The sequence below is a fragment of the Microplitis mediator genome, chromosome 9 (assembly GCF_029852145.1).
Source record: "Microplitis mediator isolate UGA2020A chromosome 9, iyMicMedi2.1, whole genome shotgun sequence".
NCBI lineage: Eukaryota > Metazoa > Arthropoda > Insecta > Hymenoptera > Braconidae > Microplitis > Microplitis mediator.
The window spans coordinates 12654561-12670136 of NC_079977.1; the positions used below are offsets into that span (position 1 = coordinate 12654561).

General features: G+C 30.2%; 1 protein-coding gene across 9 annotated transcripts in view; it reads right to left on the bottom strand.

Annotated features, from left to right (window-relative positions):
• LOC130674842 (myoneurin-like) overlaps positions 1-15576 on the bottom strand; it is a 230982-nt gene that overhangs the window by 185930 nt on the left and 29476 nt on the right. For all 9 annotated transcript variants that reach the window (XR_008991143.1, XM_057480264.1, XM_057480267.1 and 6 more), the window contains 4 exons: positions 9556-9712; positions 9235-9462; positions 9015-9157; positions 8013-8659 (listed from right to left, as the gene is read on the bottom strand). Coding sequence is in view for 8 of the 9 variants with exons in the window: in XM_057480264.1 (XP_057336247.1) it covers positions 8013-8659; positions 9015-9157; positions 9235-9462; positions 9556-9712 (1175 nt within the window). In the remaining variant the exon portion in view is untranslated. The remainder of the gene's footprint in view (positions 1-8012; positions 8660-9014; positions 9158-9234; positions 9463-9555; positions 9713-15576) is intronic.

A 15576-nucleotide genomic window follows, 5' to 3' on the forward strand; every position in this document is an offset into this window, starting at 1 on the left:
TAACTCGGCGCCAAATCGTCGTAGAGACTTTTTGAGCCCACCAAATTAAAGGGCATAAAATTTCCGAGAAAAGTCAGACAGTCGGATTATTCAAAAAAATTTATTGTCGCCCATAGAGGTATTGAAAGACCAGCAAAAATTTTGAAAATTTTTTTTTCGTTGGTTTTCTTATGATTACTCCGGAACCGTACATGATAAAAAATTTTGAGGTCCAGATCTGAAAACTAGAAACTTGAGGCTACAATTTGCTTTTTTTAGTTTTTTTATACGACCATTTTTCACCGAGTTACAGCATGTTGAAAATCACCTAAAAATTTCGGTTTTTTTTTCTATCCCTTAATTTCTGTGACCAGTGTATAATTTTCAATCCTTTTTTTTTTTAAATTCAGTTTATTTTCTCAAAAATTAGTTGGGGTCGTACCGATCAAAGTTATGGGGTCACAACGGTCAATTCATTCACTTGTTTTTTCGTCTCACAATTCGTGTTTTTGATTAATAAAAATATTAACCAATATCTCATTTAATAAGCAATTAATCAATTAAGGTAAGCTTTCTTAAAATTTAAGCTAAAATTTTTTTTACTTATCAGGGGCATTTTCTTCTACAACATCGTAACATTTTTGTTACAATATTAGTGAACAAATAAATAAATTATAAATACCTCGGGAGCGAGTACGGAAAACGGACAAAAAAGTTAAATGTTGTTAATTATTAATTTTACATTTTTTTCTTTACTTGGTAAGTTTTAGTTGGCCAAATAAAATTTTAATTTGATGAAATTTCAGCAATATGACTTTAGATTCTTAATTTTTGATTTGAAATTAACAGTGACCGGGATGACCCGCCAAATGACCGGGGCGACCCGAACTGTCGGGTCACCCCGGTCAAATCTCCAATTTTTTTAATTCATCAAATATTTCTATTTACTTTCATACTTTCATTTTTAAGTATGTGTCTTTGGTTCTCTATATTGCATAGAATAAGATAACGTCCGTTTTATGATCTAATAAGGGTAATTCGAAAAATTTTGAAGGTTTATTTCTTAGGTGACCGGGGCAACCCCACGCTCCCCTAATTTGAAAAACCTACAAAAAATGGACTTTTTATGGTTTTTCAGTTAATTAACCGGTGTTTTAAGAATTTTGATGGAAAGGGAAATGTTGCCAGGTAATTTTTCAGCTTAAGACTGGGCCGTACTAAACGAATTTTTGAATTTTACTTTTCTTTTAATTTATTATTCATTTGTTATCACATGAATTTTTATAGCTTCCGAAAAAATGTGAAAGACAAACTTTTTCGGGAGGTTTTCATCATTCGAGTGAAGTAATTATTCAAAATGTAATTAGAAAAGTAAAATTCGAAAATTCGTTTAGTACTGCCGACCCTTAATGTACCCCCAAAAGCCCTGGAAATTTTCAAGTTGATCCATTGAACTGTTTGTCCGGGCTGATTGATCAAAGTTTTACAAAACAATTTAAGGAACAAGTTTTGTTCCTCAATTTGTGTAATCAACACCAAAATGAAAAAATTCATTTTTTTCGGATTATCTTTCATTTTTGCGTTAGTTATTCAGTAAATGTAAGGTAAAGAAAAAGAAAAAAATCTGGGCGTCGGTTGACCCTGCGGGCCAGCCCCAAAACTTCCCGCTGTTTTCGAGCTCAGGGAGCTTGAAAACATTACTGTGAATATATTTTTGAGATCCTCAAGCTCGAAAATGCTATTACCTGAAATTATTTTTTATGAGCTTTTCAAGCTCTACCAAGTTACGTTTTTTGCTAAAGTTTGACAAGTTAAGAATCGAAAATTATTAATGAAGAAGCGGTTTTCAAATTTTTATTCTCGATTGTTCAATGAAATAAATGTATCGAGGCAGAAATTGATGTCAGTGATCAAAATCAAGATTTGAGTGAGTTTTGACTTAGGTCAGAGCAATAATATATGAAATATCCGAGAAAAACATTAAAAACTGGATTTTCTTAATTTTTTGCTGATGATATGTTTTAAGCTAAAGAACAAGTTAGATGACAATAAATGATAATCGAAAGAGACTATAAACAGAAAGAGTTAATATGATTTCAAAAACATTTAGTACAATATATTTTGATTTATCCGGAAAAAATAACATTTTATGTTTTAACTTTTCAGCGCCGATATCTTTTGAACTAATCAACCGATTGTGACGTTCGAGGTGGCATTCGGCGCGTTTTATTGAGTTCTAGAGCTGATTAGATTTTGAAATTGATCGGATGAGTCACTTCAAAGATATTCGAAAAAAACCGTTTTTTATCATTTCTTTCGCCAACGATTTCTCTCGAACAGATTGACCGATTGAGATGGTTGAGGTGGCGATCGACGCGTTATATTAAGTTCTAGAGCTAATTAGATTTTGATGTCGATCGTTCAAGTCGTTTTTGAGAAATCACTAAAAAACTAGAAAAAAAAATTTTTTTTTCGTAATTCGCCAATATTTTCGAGTCTGCTTGATCAAATGATCTGAAATTTTCAGGAAAGTTGAGGGCCAACAAGCTCTTTCGATTGCCACCTCAACCAACCAAATCGATTTATTAGTTAAAAAGTTACAAGGAATTTACACACACACACACACATACCTACATACATACACTCGGACATCATTCTGAAAATAGTCAGAATAGCTTCCTAGGACCTCAAAACGTCGACATCTGATGAAAACTCGACTTTCGAAAACCGGGGTGAAAACAATAACTTCCCAATTTTTCGAAAATCGTCGATTTTCTTAGCGGGAAGTTAAAAAATCTCCAAAAATGAGTTAAAACAAGAATTTTTAGTAGATTCCATAAAAATCTAACTATTGTATTTGTCCTCATGATGGAATTTTCGAAAAATTTTGCTACCTCTAAACTCAACTCGATGAGCTGAGTCAGGAAATACATTCAGTTCAAAAGTTTATAAATGTATTTATAAATATATATATATATATATATATATATATATATATATATATATATATATATATATATACATATATAATATAACATAACGCGCCGTTCTCCAACTCTAGCGTCCGCAATTCTACACCGATCTTAATGAAACTTAGTATACTTATTCTATGGACGATTACCTTGGATGAGTTCGAAGATGAGCCAATTCGGCCAATAAGTTTAGAAGTTATGGTTAATTGAAATTTTGTAAAATTTTCAAAAAAAATTTGTTTGCCGCTTTAACTGGATGTAACTTCTAAACGGAAAGAGATAGCTTATTTTCGTTTGTTCTATGTGAAAGCTCGTCCGATTGCCTACAATTCTGACTATACAGCTCATTGATTGGACCATTTTTTCTAGTAGATAAATGGTTTTGAACATTTACAAAATATTATAAAAACTAATTTTATGCAGGTTTTCACTTTGATTATAGCCACAATTCCAAACCGATCACCTTGAAACTTAGTATACGTATTTTGTGGGTGACTACCTTGTTCGAGTTTGAAAATGAACTCAATCGATCAATTAGTTTAGAAGTTATAGCATTTCAAAATTTTCAAAATGTCCAAAATTCATATTTTCACTTATTCTTCCTTCAATATCTTTTGAATGTGATAACTTATCGACTTTATATCAAATTCATCTGAAAGCTCTTCGAATAAGCTTCAATCTTCATGCCTATATATATGCCGAGACCACTGAAATTACTTATTTTACCATTCATTTAATGAAATTTTGCTATTGCATTAGTTCTCCTACTTCTTAGTACATTCATGGATCTACTTAAATTTATATTATCGCAGTGTGACACTTATAAAATCCAAACATCTCAATTCAGTGGGTATATACAATTTCGTTTTATCGACAGTGCATAAATGATATGATATATCAATAACAAGATTAACATTAGTTATGATGATAATATTCTCTATATCTACTCGTCGTTTGATATTCTAATAGGCTTTTGATTTTAAATATTAGTACTAATTTCAAGTATGACTAATCTTAGAATATTTTATTAGTAGATTTTATTGAAAGCAAATTATCGCCTTCGTCTTTATGGTAGAATTCTCGAGCATTAAAACCATAATCTATCATAATTTTTCGAATAGGGTCCGGAATACCATTTGTCCGATAGTTTGAATATATGCATACGTATCTTAAAATAACGTCAAATCAAAACATATAGTGCATTATCATCAAAAATTCTTCTGAAGCTCATTTAGTTAGCTTCAATTTTTGGCATTATACTTATAATTATTTGATTTTTTTTGTTTTATCATCTCGAGAATTTTTAAAAAAATGTAAGAAAAAATTTTATTTTATTATTAACTTTTATTTGAATAGTGAAAAAAATTCAACAATGAGAAATCTACTTCCATTTCGGCTGCCGAATGGCCTTTTTTTTTACTTTTTAACTTCCCGCTAAGAAAATTGTAAATTTTCGAAAATTCGGAAAGTTATTATTTTAACCCCGATTTTCGAAAATCGGGTTTTCATCAGATGTCGACGTTTCGAGGTCCTAGGAAGCTATTCTGACTATTTACAGAAGGATGTCCGAGGGTCTGTATGTATGTATGTATGTATGTATGTATGTATGTGTGTGTGTGTGTGTGTGTGTGTGTGTGTGTGTGTGTGTGTGTGTGTGTGTGTGTGTGTGTGTGTGTGTGTGTGTGTGTGTGTGTGTGTGTGTGTGTGTGTGTGTGTGTGTGTGTGTGTGTGTGTGTGTGTGTGTGTGTGTGTGTGTGTAAACTCTTTGTAACTTTTTAACTAATGAATCGATTTGGATGGTTGAGGTGGCAATCGAAAGAAATCGTTGGCCCATCAACTTTCCTGAAAATTTCAGATCATTTGATCAAGTAGACTCGAAGATATTGGCAAATTACGAAAAAAAAAAATTTTTTTTTAGTCTTTCAGTGATATTTCAGAATCGACCGAAACGATCGACTTCGAAATCTAATCAGCTCTAAAACTTTATAACCAGCGTCGAATGCGACCTCAACCATCTCAATCGGTTAATTTTTTCGAGAGATATCGCAGGAGAAAGAAATGGTAAAAAACAGTTATTTGCGAATACCTTTGAAACGACTCAACCAAACAATTCCAAAATCTAATCAGCTCTAGAACTCAATAAAATGCGTCGATTGCCGCCTCAAACATAAAAATCGGTTAATTCGATCGCGAGATAGCGCCGGAGAAATAAATGCTAAAAAACGGTTTTTTCGAAAACAATGGCATACGAAAGTATTTTCGAGCTCGATGAGCTCGAAAATGTGTTTACAATAATGTTTTTGAGCTCACGGAGCTCGAAAACAGCGAGAAGTTTTGGGGCTGGCCTGCAGGGTCAACCGATAGACCGATCGGTATCATTAATCAATAAAAACAATTTTTAAATTAACATTATATTTGATACAATATGATAAGATATGAATATCATGTTTAGGTTTCCATTATATTTAAAAAAATTGGTGTGTATTACCGTACGATAAACGGTGTGGCTCAATAAGTTGTAGATAAAATTGAACGGAAGATAGTATAGTACCGGATAGCTCAACTGGTAGAGCACTCGGCGCGATACCGACATGGTCTGGGTTCGATTCCCAGTTCAGGCTATCTATATTTTTCTCAATTTATCTATAATTTGTCTTATTGAAAAGGTTTGCATGTTTAAGTTTCCCCTATATAAAATTAGTGGTGATGATGATATTCATGAACTTATCACAATGTTTAAATATTTAATAAATGATCATAACAAAAAATAATAATAATAATGGTTTTTATTTGTATCACCTTAGTGTTTTACAAAGTGTTTAAATACATTAGTTATAATGTCTCATATATATTGTTTTTCAGAGTATATTCATTTTTATCTATATCTATTACTTGTTTTATAAATTCTTTTTGTTCTTAATTAATTTTATTATTTATATATACTTTAGTCTTTAAGTCTTTTGTTATCACCAATTTATAGCTTCCAGCCCCACTGCACATATTATCATATTGCTTTTCCCCTTCTCTTTTTATTCACCACTTTCCCGGATTATGTATATGCCTCTGCTTTAACCGCTTTATGGACTTTGCCATGCACATACACTCTTTTTTATTAATGCCCTCTCCCCTTTTTTTTATTATTATTAATTATATTTATTTATTGTTATTTTTAATTTTTAATTTTTCACTCTCTTTCCTATTTTTTTTTTTTTTTTTTTTATTTTTTTTATTATTATTCTCCTTCCACACTTATCACTTATTTTTGACTAGCATGTTTTGGCCCTCTTCCCCATTTTTATCACACTGTATCAATATTTTTTCTATTTCCCTCGCTATACAACAGATTTTTATGCAAGGTGCTTCTCTCAAAGCGTTTTCTAATTTCTCTTTCACTGCTTCCTCTGATCTCGTTCCTCTCCACTCCCTTATTGACTTTTTGTTTGCATCACTCATCGTTGTTTCCAGTTTTTTACACATAAATAAATGCTCCAGTGTTTCATTATTCTCACCACAAGCTCTGAATTTCCACTCCTTGTATCCCTTTTTTCCCGCTCTTCCGATATTTCCACATCTCAGTCTTGCCCACATTTCTTTATCACAGCTTCTTATCTTTTTATCGTCCCAGTAATGTTCCATTCCCTCTTCTATTATTATTCTCTTATACATTTCGCTGTAGCTTGAGTTTTCTATCGCTCTCACCTCTTTAGCCTCTATATTCTGCTTCATTCTTTCCAGCCCTGCTTTTGCTGCAGTCTCTATCTCTTCTATTTCCTTATTTTCATAAATCATTTTTATTATTTCCTCACTTCCTATTTCTTTTAAGATTTCTGCCATTCTCTTTTCCCACTTTGTTGGGTTTTTATTTAGCACTCCTCTCATTTCCTCCTTTAAACATATCTTCGGCCATCTATCATTCTCCATTCTTGTGATATCCATCATGTACCTTATCGCTCTCTCTCTTATGACATATTCTATGCTCGTCCCTCTTGTTTCTTTTCTTGCTATATAATTTGGGGTATTTTTTGCCACTCCCAGACTCAGTCTGTTTAGTTTATTCTGTATAGCTTTTATTGTGTTTATTTTATCCCAGCCCCACGAACAAAAAATAATAATTTTTCCTCAATAAATTAAATCATATACAAGATAACGTATCCTGATGCATTGGTTTTTTTTTTTTATTATTTTGTCGTGAGTATAATTTGTCCGGGGATATTTTGTCTTGGGGATATTGTGTTTTGGGGATATTTTGTCGGGGATATTTTGTCTGGGGATCAAAACGCGTGTCACCATAATGTATAGATATATTACCATCCATGTTAATTTTACATAGATATATGTATAGTTATACAGCCGTTTTTATTCTTTTATTAATTGTAATTAAACGACACTGAGTTACCTAGCCATTCACAATAGGAGACCTACAATTCTTTCAAAGAATTTTTAAAAACAAAATTTGATTTAATTACTGCTTTTTTTCGCACGTTACGATGTATACGGGATTCGTACTTGAAGGACAGGAAATTTTTTCAATTTATTTTTATGTTTTTTCCGTTTTTATTGAACTAAATAAATGTTTGAAAAGTATGGAATTAATCTCCATTAAATTATCTTCAAAAGAGTATGCAAACTATCTTAATTTCGTGAACTAACAAGGGTATAATAATTGAAATAGTTGCCGAAGTGAGGCGAAAAAAATTTTTCGATCGTAAAGCACACTCTGATGCTTCGCATCATGAGTCGTGCAATAAAATTTATAACTAGAAAACTAATCAAATTAGAAAAAAAACTTGTTTTTGTCTTAAAACAACTAATATTACTCAAAAAAAAAAAAAAAAAAAAAATTGTTTTATTATTGATTTCAAAATTTTCATGAGAAATAATTGTTTAAACAAAACACACTATTCTTGAAAATTTTAACAATCATATTTTATATTTAACCTTAGCTTTTCCATTGACCTCGAATTGCATAGGGGACTTATGACCAGCCCCGGACTAATACGATTATGAAGAAAAAAATATTTAAACTAAATTTAATGATTTTTAAATATAAAAAATACTTACAAAGTATCAGATGTTCTGTCAACCGCTTCAAGTGGATCACGATCAGAGTTCGCGTCGGTGGAATCTGTGACATTATATTCTAGATTTTGAGAACCACCTTCATGAGGTAAAATGCTTTCAGGATTATCATCTGGTGGTACAATTTCGACAATACCATTTGGTGACTCAAGTTTTAATTCTTGAACTAGGTCTTGAATTAATGTTCTTGACTGAACTGTACTTTTATCTTTTTCAGTAATTATTTTGCCGGCCATGGTACGATTGATGGGTCGATCTGATCGACTTTTAGTATGAGTGTGCAAGTGGCGTTTCATATCGCTACGTACGCGAAATGGTTTTCCACACACAGTGCAGGGATGAGGTTTTTCACCTGTATGAATGCGCCGATGATTTTGTAAATAACTACTAGCTCGGAATGTTTTATTACAATATTCACAACGATAATTTTTTTCGCCTGTATGAATTCGGCGATGGACAATTAATGAGTATTTTCGTGCAAAATCTTTACCACAATATTCACACTGAAACTGACGTTGTTCCGAATGAATACTCATGGAATGATACTTTAAATCTCCCCACTGACGGAAATGGCGACCACAGTCTTCACATTTGTAAGGTTTGTCACCACTGTGTAAACGTTTGTGAACCTATTTAAAATAATATTCTATACTCTCGAAGATAAGCGAATTCGAATATAATATAATCATGCAAAATCAAGGATTTACGTATTTTAGCTAACGAAAATACTTTTTTGAGTTTTTTCCGTGATTGTTTAATTAAGTCAGTAAATTAAATAATATAATTGTCTTCACGTTTTGAGATGAAAACCTTTTGACAACACATAGATTTTTGAAAAATCCATCTAAAATCATTCTTAAAAGCTACAACAAAATCGTTTACAAGCATAAAGTCTAGAGCCGTGATTCTTACATGATTAGTAATCAATATAATAATAATTGATTATCGATAATAAATCATCTATTCAATAGATGTTCTACTTACTTTTAAAGCACTAGCAGCGAAAAAACTTTTGCCACAAATTTCACACTGATGTGGACGTTCACCGCTATGAGATCTCATATGGTAGACAAGACTATTTTTATGATGAAATGACCTATCACATTGCGGACATATCATTTCATTATCTGTAAATATTAAAAAATTAGAAGAGCCGATAATTATTAAAAACACCGAAATTCGCACTTTTCAATTCACTACTTACTTTGAGTTTTACGTGTTTTGTTATTTTTTTTTTTCTTGGTACTATTAGTAACTTCTGTATCAACTTTATTTTGCAAGTCTTGCTCATTAACTGTCGATGAATCGTTAAGATCATGAGACATAGGTTCGGTAATACTCGTTGCTATTGACCACAAAGTTGAACTGTGGTTAACTTCCGTCAGCGGACTTGTTTCTGGGTCGTCATCAATACGTGCTCCAGTTTCTTCAACTAAAAAGTATTGAGAAAAAAATATTTATAAGAAAAAATTGACATTTTAATATATAAATAAATTAAAATGATATGAAACTAAGACTTTCATACCAACTCCTCGAATTCCTTCCATTAAATCTTCTGGCTCACTAAATTCTTCAATGCTAGTATTTTCTACATTTTGAACAGTTTCTGGTACAGAAATCGTTATATTAGTATTAGTTGCTTGTGCTATCCTTGATTCTTGTTTAACTGGTTCATAATGATTCTATAATAAAAATTTTAGAGCAATAATTGAAATTTAATTGAAAGCATTAAAGAACTAATTACTATTTTATTATTATTATTATGATACAATAGGGTGTCCGTTATTTCCCAAATCGATTTTCATTTACCGATCGCCCCCTGAATCTTTAGTTTATGACCTAAAAAAAAATATCCAACACAATGAGGCTCTTAATTTTCACATTAAACCGTGCCCAAATCATTTTATATTTCCCATTTAAATAACATGGGATTTTTAGACTTTTTACTCTTAATTTTTTTTCTCAGAAACAAATGAGAGTAAAAATTTAATCGAAGCATATTCTGATAGGAAATTGAACGTTCTACAAAAAAGTTCTCTTATGAATTTTCGATAAAATAACTCCTTCAAAAGTTATTTAACGTTAAACTTGTGTCTGTTATCAATCCTATAATATTTTTAATTCTATTTTCATTTTTACCGTTTTTGGCTATAAAATCGTTAAAATAAAAGATAGTTGTTAGTATCACCAGAGTACCAATGATCATTTATGTAGATTTCATGGCCTAAACAGAAAATCAAGGGAAAAAAAACATTGTTTTATGAGAAATAATAGAAATAACATACCTTTCCTCATACAGACGAACTTTAAAATGAATTAATGGTAAGTGATGAAATAAAAATGTAATAACTTCTTTGTCTATAATATTATAAGCAGATTTATTATCAACTTTGCTTTCTCTATAATTTTTTGTTAAGAAAGCTATGGTCGCATTAGGATATTTTGTTTTGTACTCATTTACAACTTAAATCAAATATTGTTTTTGGTCTTCTCGTGTTGTTAAAATGTTGATATACTCTTAAGTTGATTTAATTGCTCTTTCGGTGAGATCATTAATGACTTGTAAATTGTTAACAATTCGCAAGTAAATTTGGAATCCTTACAATTTTTTAAAAGATTTAACATTGATAGAAATTTTTTGAAATTAGATGTGAAACGTGGGCGGGCAATAACGACTATTTAGAAGGCTTTCGAAAGAAAGCAAAAATGATAATAAATCTGCTTATAATATTATAGACAAAGAAGTTATTACATTTTTATTTCATCACTTACCATTAATTCATTTTAAAGTTCGTCTGTATGAGGAAAGGTATGTTATTTCTATTATTTCTCATAAAACAATGTTTTTTTTCCCTTGATTTTCTGTTTAGGCCATGAAATCTACATAAATGATCATCGGTACTCTGGTGATAATAACAACTATCTTTTATTTTAACGATTTTATAGCCAAAAACGGTGAAAATGAAAAGAGAATTAAAAATATTATAGGATTGATAACAAACACAAGTTTAACTTTCAATAACTTTTGAAGGAGTTATTTTATCGAAAATTCATAAGAGAACTTTTTTGTAGAACGTTCAATTTCCTATCAGAATATGTTTTGATTAAATTTTTACTCTCATTTGTTTCTGAGAAAAAAAATTAAGAGTAAAAAGTCTAAAAATCCCATGTTATTTAAATGGGAAATATAAAATGATTTGGGCACGGTTTAATGTGAAAATGAAGAGCCTCATTGTGTTGGATATTTTTTTTTAGGTCATTAACTAAAGATTCAGGGGGCGATCGGTAAATAAAAATCGATTGGGGAAATAACGGACACCCTAATGATACAACTACTTGATAAAGTATAAGAATTTCATTACACAAAAAAATTAAAAGTTAATTTATATTTAAGTATGATGAAATGTGGATTAAGGATAAAATCTACTGATTTCAATGAATTCTTCGAATTTAGTTTTGCAATACTGTCCAATTATAAAATATTTAATTTAACATAAATATGAAAAATTATTTGAAAAGCGAAATAACATGACTTAATTCGTATAGATAGTTTTGGGCTCGATATTTTGTGATTGATGTATGTCAACCTTTCGTTCGTCGCGCTATGAAGGAGGCTTCGCCTTTTTTTTCTAACTTCAGCTATTCAATAATTTAATATTTTCACTATGCATTATGTAACTATGAAATTATAATTTAGTGATAGTCTACTTCCCTTACTACGAAACTTTGTGGCGAAAAATTGCCAAAGTCAAATAAAAAATTGAACAAAATAGAGAAAAATCTGACGAATCTTCCGGTACAAAAACCTAGCAAAAAAAGTTGTAATTTTTTTTGTTATTAACTAAAATGTTTTGCAAATAAATCCTCAGTCGACTTTGACGGAATAGTGGATAAAGATTTTTCTCATGCAGTCAATGCAATTAATTATTATTTATGAAAATAATTATTTAATTTTGTCAACACAAAAAAATACTAGCCTAACAGCTGCTTTATGTACCGACGTGGTATGCGCATATCTATAGTGGGGAGAAGTTGCGCGCGTTGCCATGAGTTATTTAAAATTCCAATTTTAAATAATTAGGAAATTAATAATTTTTGTGAAATTAAGAGTTTTTTTTAAATATCACTACAATATATTTTAATAATTTTACCAATTTTAATACAAATTTTTCATTAATTAATTTAATTTATAATATTAAAATAAATAATTGCCTGAAATAAAATTATTCACGCGCTTAGAATTTTAAATAACTCATGACGACGCGCACTTTCTCCCCACTATTGATATGCGCAGACCACGTCAGTACATAAAGCAGCTGTGAGGCTAGTATTTTTTTGTGTTGATAAAATTAAATCATCATTTTCATAATTAATAAGTAACATTTTTGTATGAACTTTGTGACCATACGATTCAGAAAAGATTGAATTACACAGTAAAAAATATTGTGTATTTGTGTCGAAAACGGTTTGTGTTAAAAATTGTAGTGTGTTAAACCAACACAGAGTTTGTGTCACTTTATTTTGTAACATAAAAAATGTGTTATACACTCTTTATTAACACATTTTGTGTGTTACTGTGGAATTCTTTTCGCCCTCTTGTGGCGATATTTTAACATAATCTTTGTGTTAAAAAGGGGTTACACAAAGTTTGTGTCGAGATTTCAACACAAATTTCGTGTCAACCATTTTTAACACACAAACTGTGTTGATTTTACACAGTATTTTTTACTGTGTATTTTATTTTGTACATTTCATTGACTGCATGACAAAAATTTTTATCCAGTATTCCGTTAAAGTCGACTGAGGATTTATTTGCAAAACATTTTTGTTAATAACAAAAAACATTACAACTTTTTTTGCTAGGTTTTTGTACCGGAAGATTCGTCAGATTTTTCTCTATTTTGTTCAATTTTTTATTTGACTTCGGCAATTTCTCGCCACAAAGATTCGAAGTAAGGGAAGTAGATTATGAGTTATTAAAACATTTTATAAATTAAAAAGGCCATTCGGCAGCCGAAATGGAAGGTAGATTTTTCAATCAATCGATATAAAAAGTAAGTTTCATACATGCAAATCTTGTGATACATGTTAGTGTATAGTCACGATATAAAATTAGGCTCGTTTTCTAAGTGTGAGGGCAAAAAAGGACAACGACGTATTTCCTCGGAGAACTTCAGATAGCTGATTTGACAAAGCATTGTATAAGTAATATATCAATCTAATTTTCACGTAAACAAAATATTGTTTTATTCATAATCTACTGTGTTTATTTAAACTTTAGATGGTTACTATAACCTAACGGTATTACTATGAAAACAATATTATCTTTCAGTGTCGTCAAATTAAAAGATTATTTTATGAGCGACAATAAAAATTTAACCATGAAGGATATTAATTTCTATAATTAAGAAAATTTTCAAAGCTTTGAAACTATTATAAGACAGTAAAAATACCAAGTTTAAGGTACGAAATTAGAGCTTATTAGGTCAGCTGTAAGATAATTAGGTAAAAATTGTCTAAAATATTTAGTTTCAAAGTTATATAAACTTTTATAGTTGAAAGATCTTAATAAAAAATAACTGATGAAGCTGGATTATAATGGGAAATGCATGAGGTGTCAGGAATGAAAACCATATTTTCTGAATTTCTTGATTATGTCCAAACTTTCAAGGCTATCAAATTATTGAAAGAAATAGTTAAAACTTTGAGTTTAAGGACGGAATTCAAAGCTTATGGGAAAAGTGTTAAGATTATTTATGCAGAATTCGTCTATGAGTTTAAGTTTGAAAGTTATACGCACTTTAACAGTGAATAAAAACTGATGTTTTCGAAAAATCATAAAAATTTCAAAAAGCATAACTTTTAAACTAATCATCGAATTTAGTTCATCTTAGAACTTAATCAGAAGAATTACCGATAAAATAAGTGTAGAGAATTTCAATAAGATCAGATAAGAATTGTAGGCGCTATCAGAATGACAAGACCAGTTATAATCATAAGGCGTACGTTTGAAACATCATAAGTAATAAAAGGCATGCTTTAAAAATATAAAATAGTGGTAAAATTTACTGATTATTTCGTTTAAAACAAAATATAACTGATGGAATTGAATTATAACGGGAAATACATAATTTATCAGGAATGAGAATCATATTTTGAAATTGCACGTCTCAACGCGAAGCGTGAGTTGTGCTTTACTCTCACTCTCTCAAGGTCAAGCAATTATCTCGGCTTAAATTGCTTTTATCCGATCCTTTTTGCACTTTGAGTATTATATGAGTTGACAAATATCAACAATAACACTTTTTTATGACAGTAGATACTTTAAAAAACACTATTTTTGCTAGATAGTAAATAAAAAACCGTTTTGAAAAAATATTTCGGTGGACGTCGGGTTGTCTGTATGTGCGGATGATGTATGTGGTCGCGATAACGCCCAAAAAACTTCACTTTTTGAGTCAATTTTTTTTTCATTCGCTTCAGTATCATTCTGAGTAATAGCCTATGTTAAATTACCGTCTTATTCAATGTAATTTAATTGAAAAATGAATAAAATCATTAACAGTGAAAAGTCTTTCTTTTATATCTATATATATATATATATATATTAGGGTGGTCCTTGTTTTGGACATTTTCGAATTTTTATGCTCCCAGAGGCTTATGTGGTTCGAAATGAATAAAAAAAAATATCCTCAAAGTTTCAGGTCTCTATCTCAATTTTAACCCGTGCCGCACAGTTATGTAAGTTTCCCATTTAAATAACACGGAGTTCTCGGCATTGAACGATTAAGTTTTTATTCCGGCTAAAGTAATTGTTCGAAAAATTTGAAACTCTGTAGACTTTATCCTCATATTAGCAGCTACTCCTCAGAATTTTTACAGATTATCAGCTACTATAATTTTGGGGGTACAGCATGATGAAAAAAAAGAAAAAAATTATTTTTTTAATTTTTAGCTAAAATCTTTTCAAATAATATATCAAATCAGTCTGCATCCTTATCTGAAGTTCTTACTTTTTTTCATTCTCGCACCTAAGTGGGTGAACGGTATATCTTTGTTGCACTAATACAGTAATCAGAAGCATTTTTTTTCAATTACAACAGAAAAAATTCCCTCAAAGTTTAAGCTCTTAATTCTAACGGGAAGAGTTACCGTAAAATTTTTTTTGTGATTTTTTCAAGAAATATTTTTGTTTATGTTATTTGACTCTGTGTCTTTTTCAAAAATACATAATGCATTCAATTGATATCTGAGATCGCCCGCATGGAAAAGCTATATACTATTAAAAGTATATAAAAAAATATATAGTGAACATGTGATGAATATATAGCAGCAAAAATATCTATATTAAAAAATATATGTTTTTTACATATATATTTTTTTTTTTTTTTTATTTAATTGTTTGAGAAACACATTTCTATAGCAATGTTGGACTTCGGTGGTTGACATCGAGATTGGTGTTTTATAATAATTTGTTTTATTAATCTTGTTCACATTTTTAATTTTATCAAACATTATGAATTATATGCATTATATGCTGTAATTA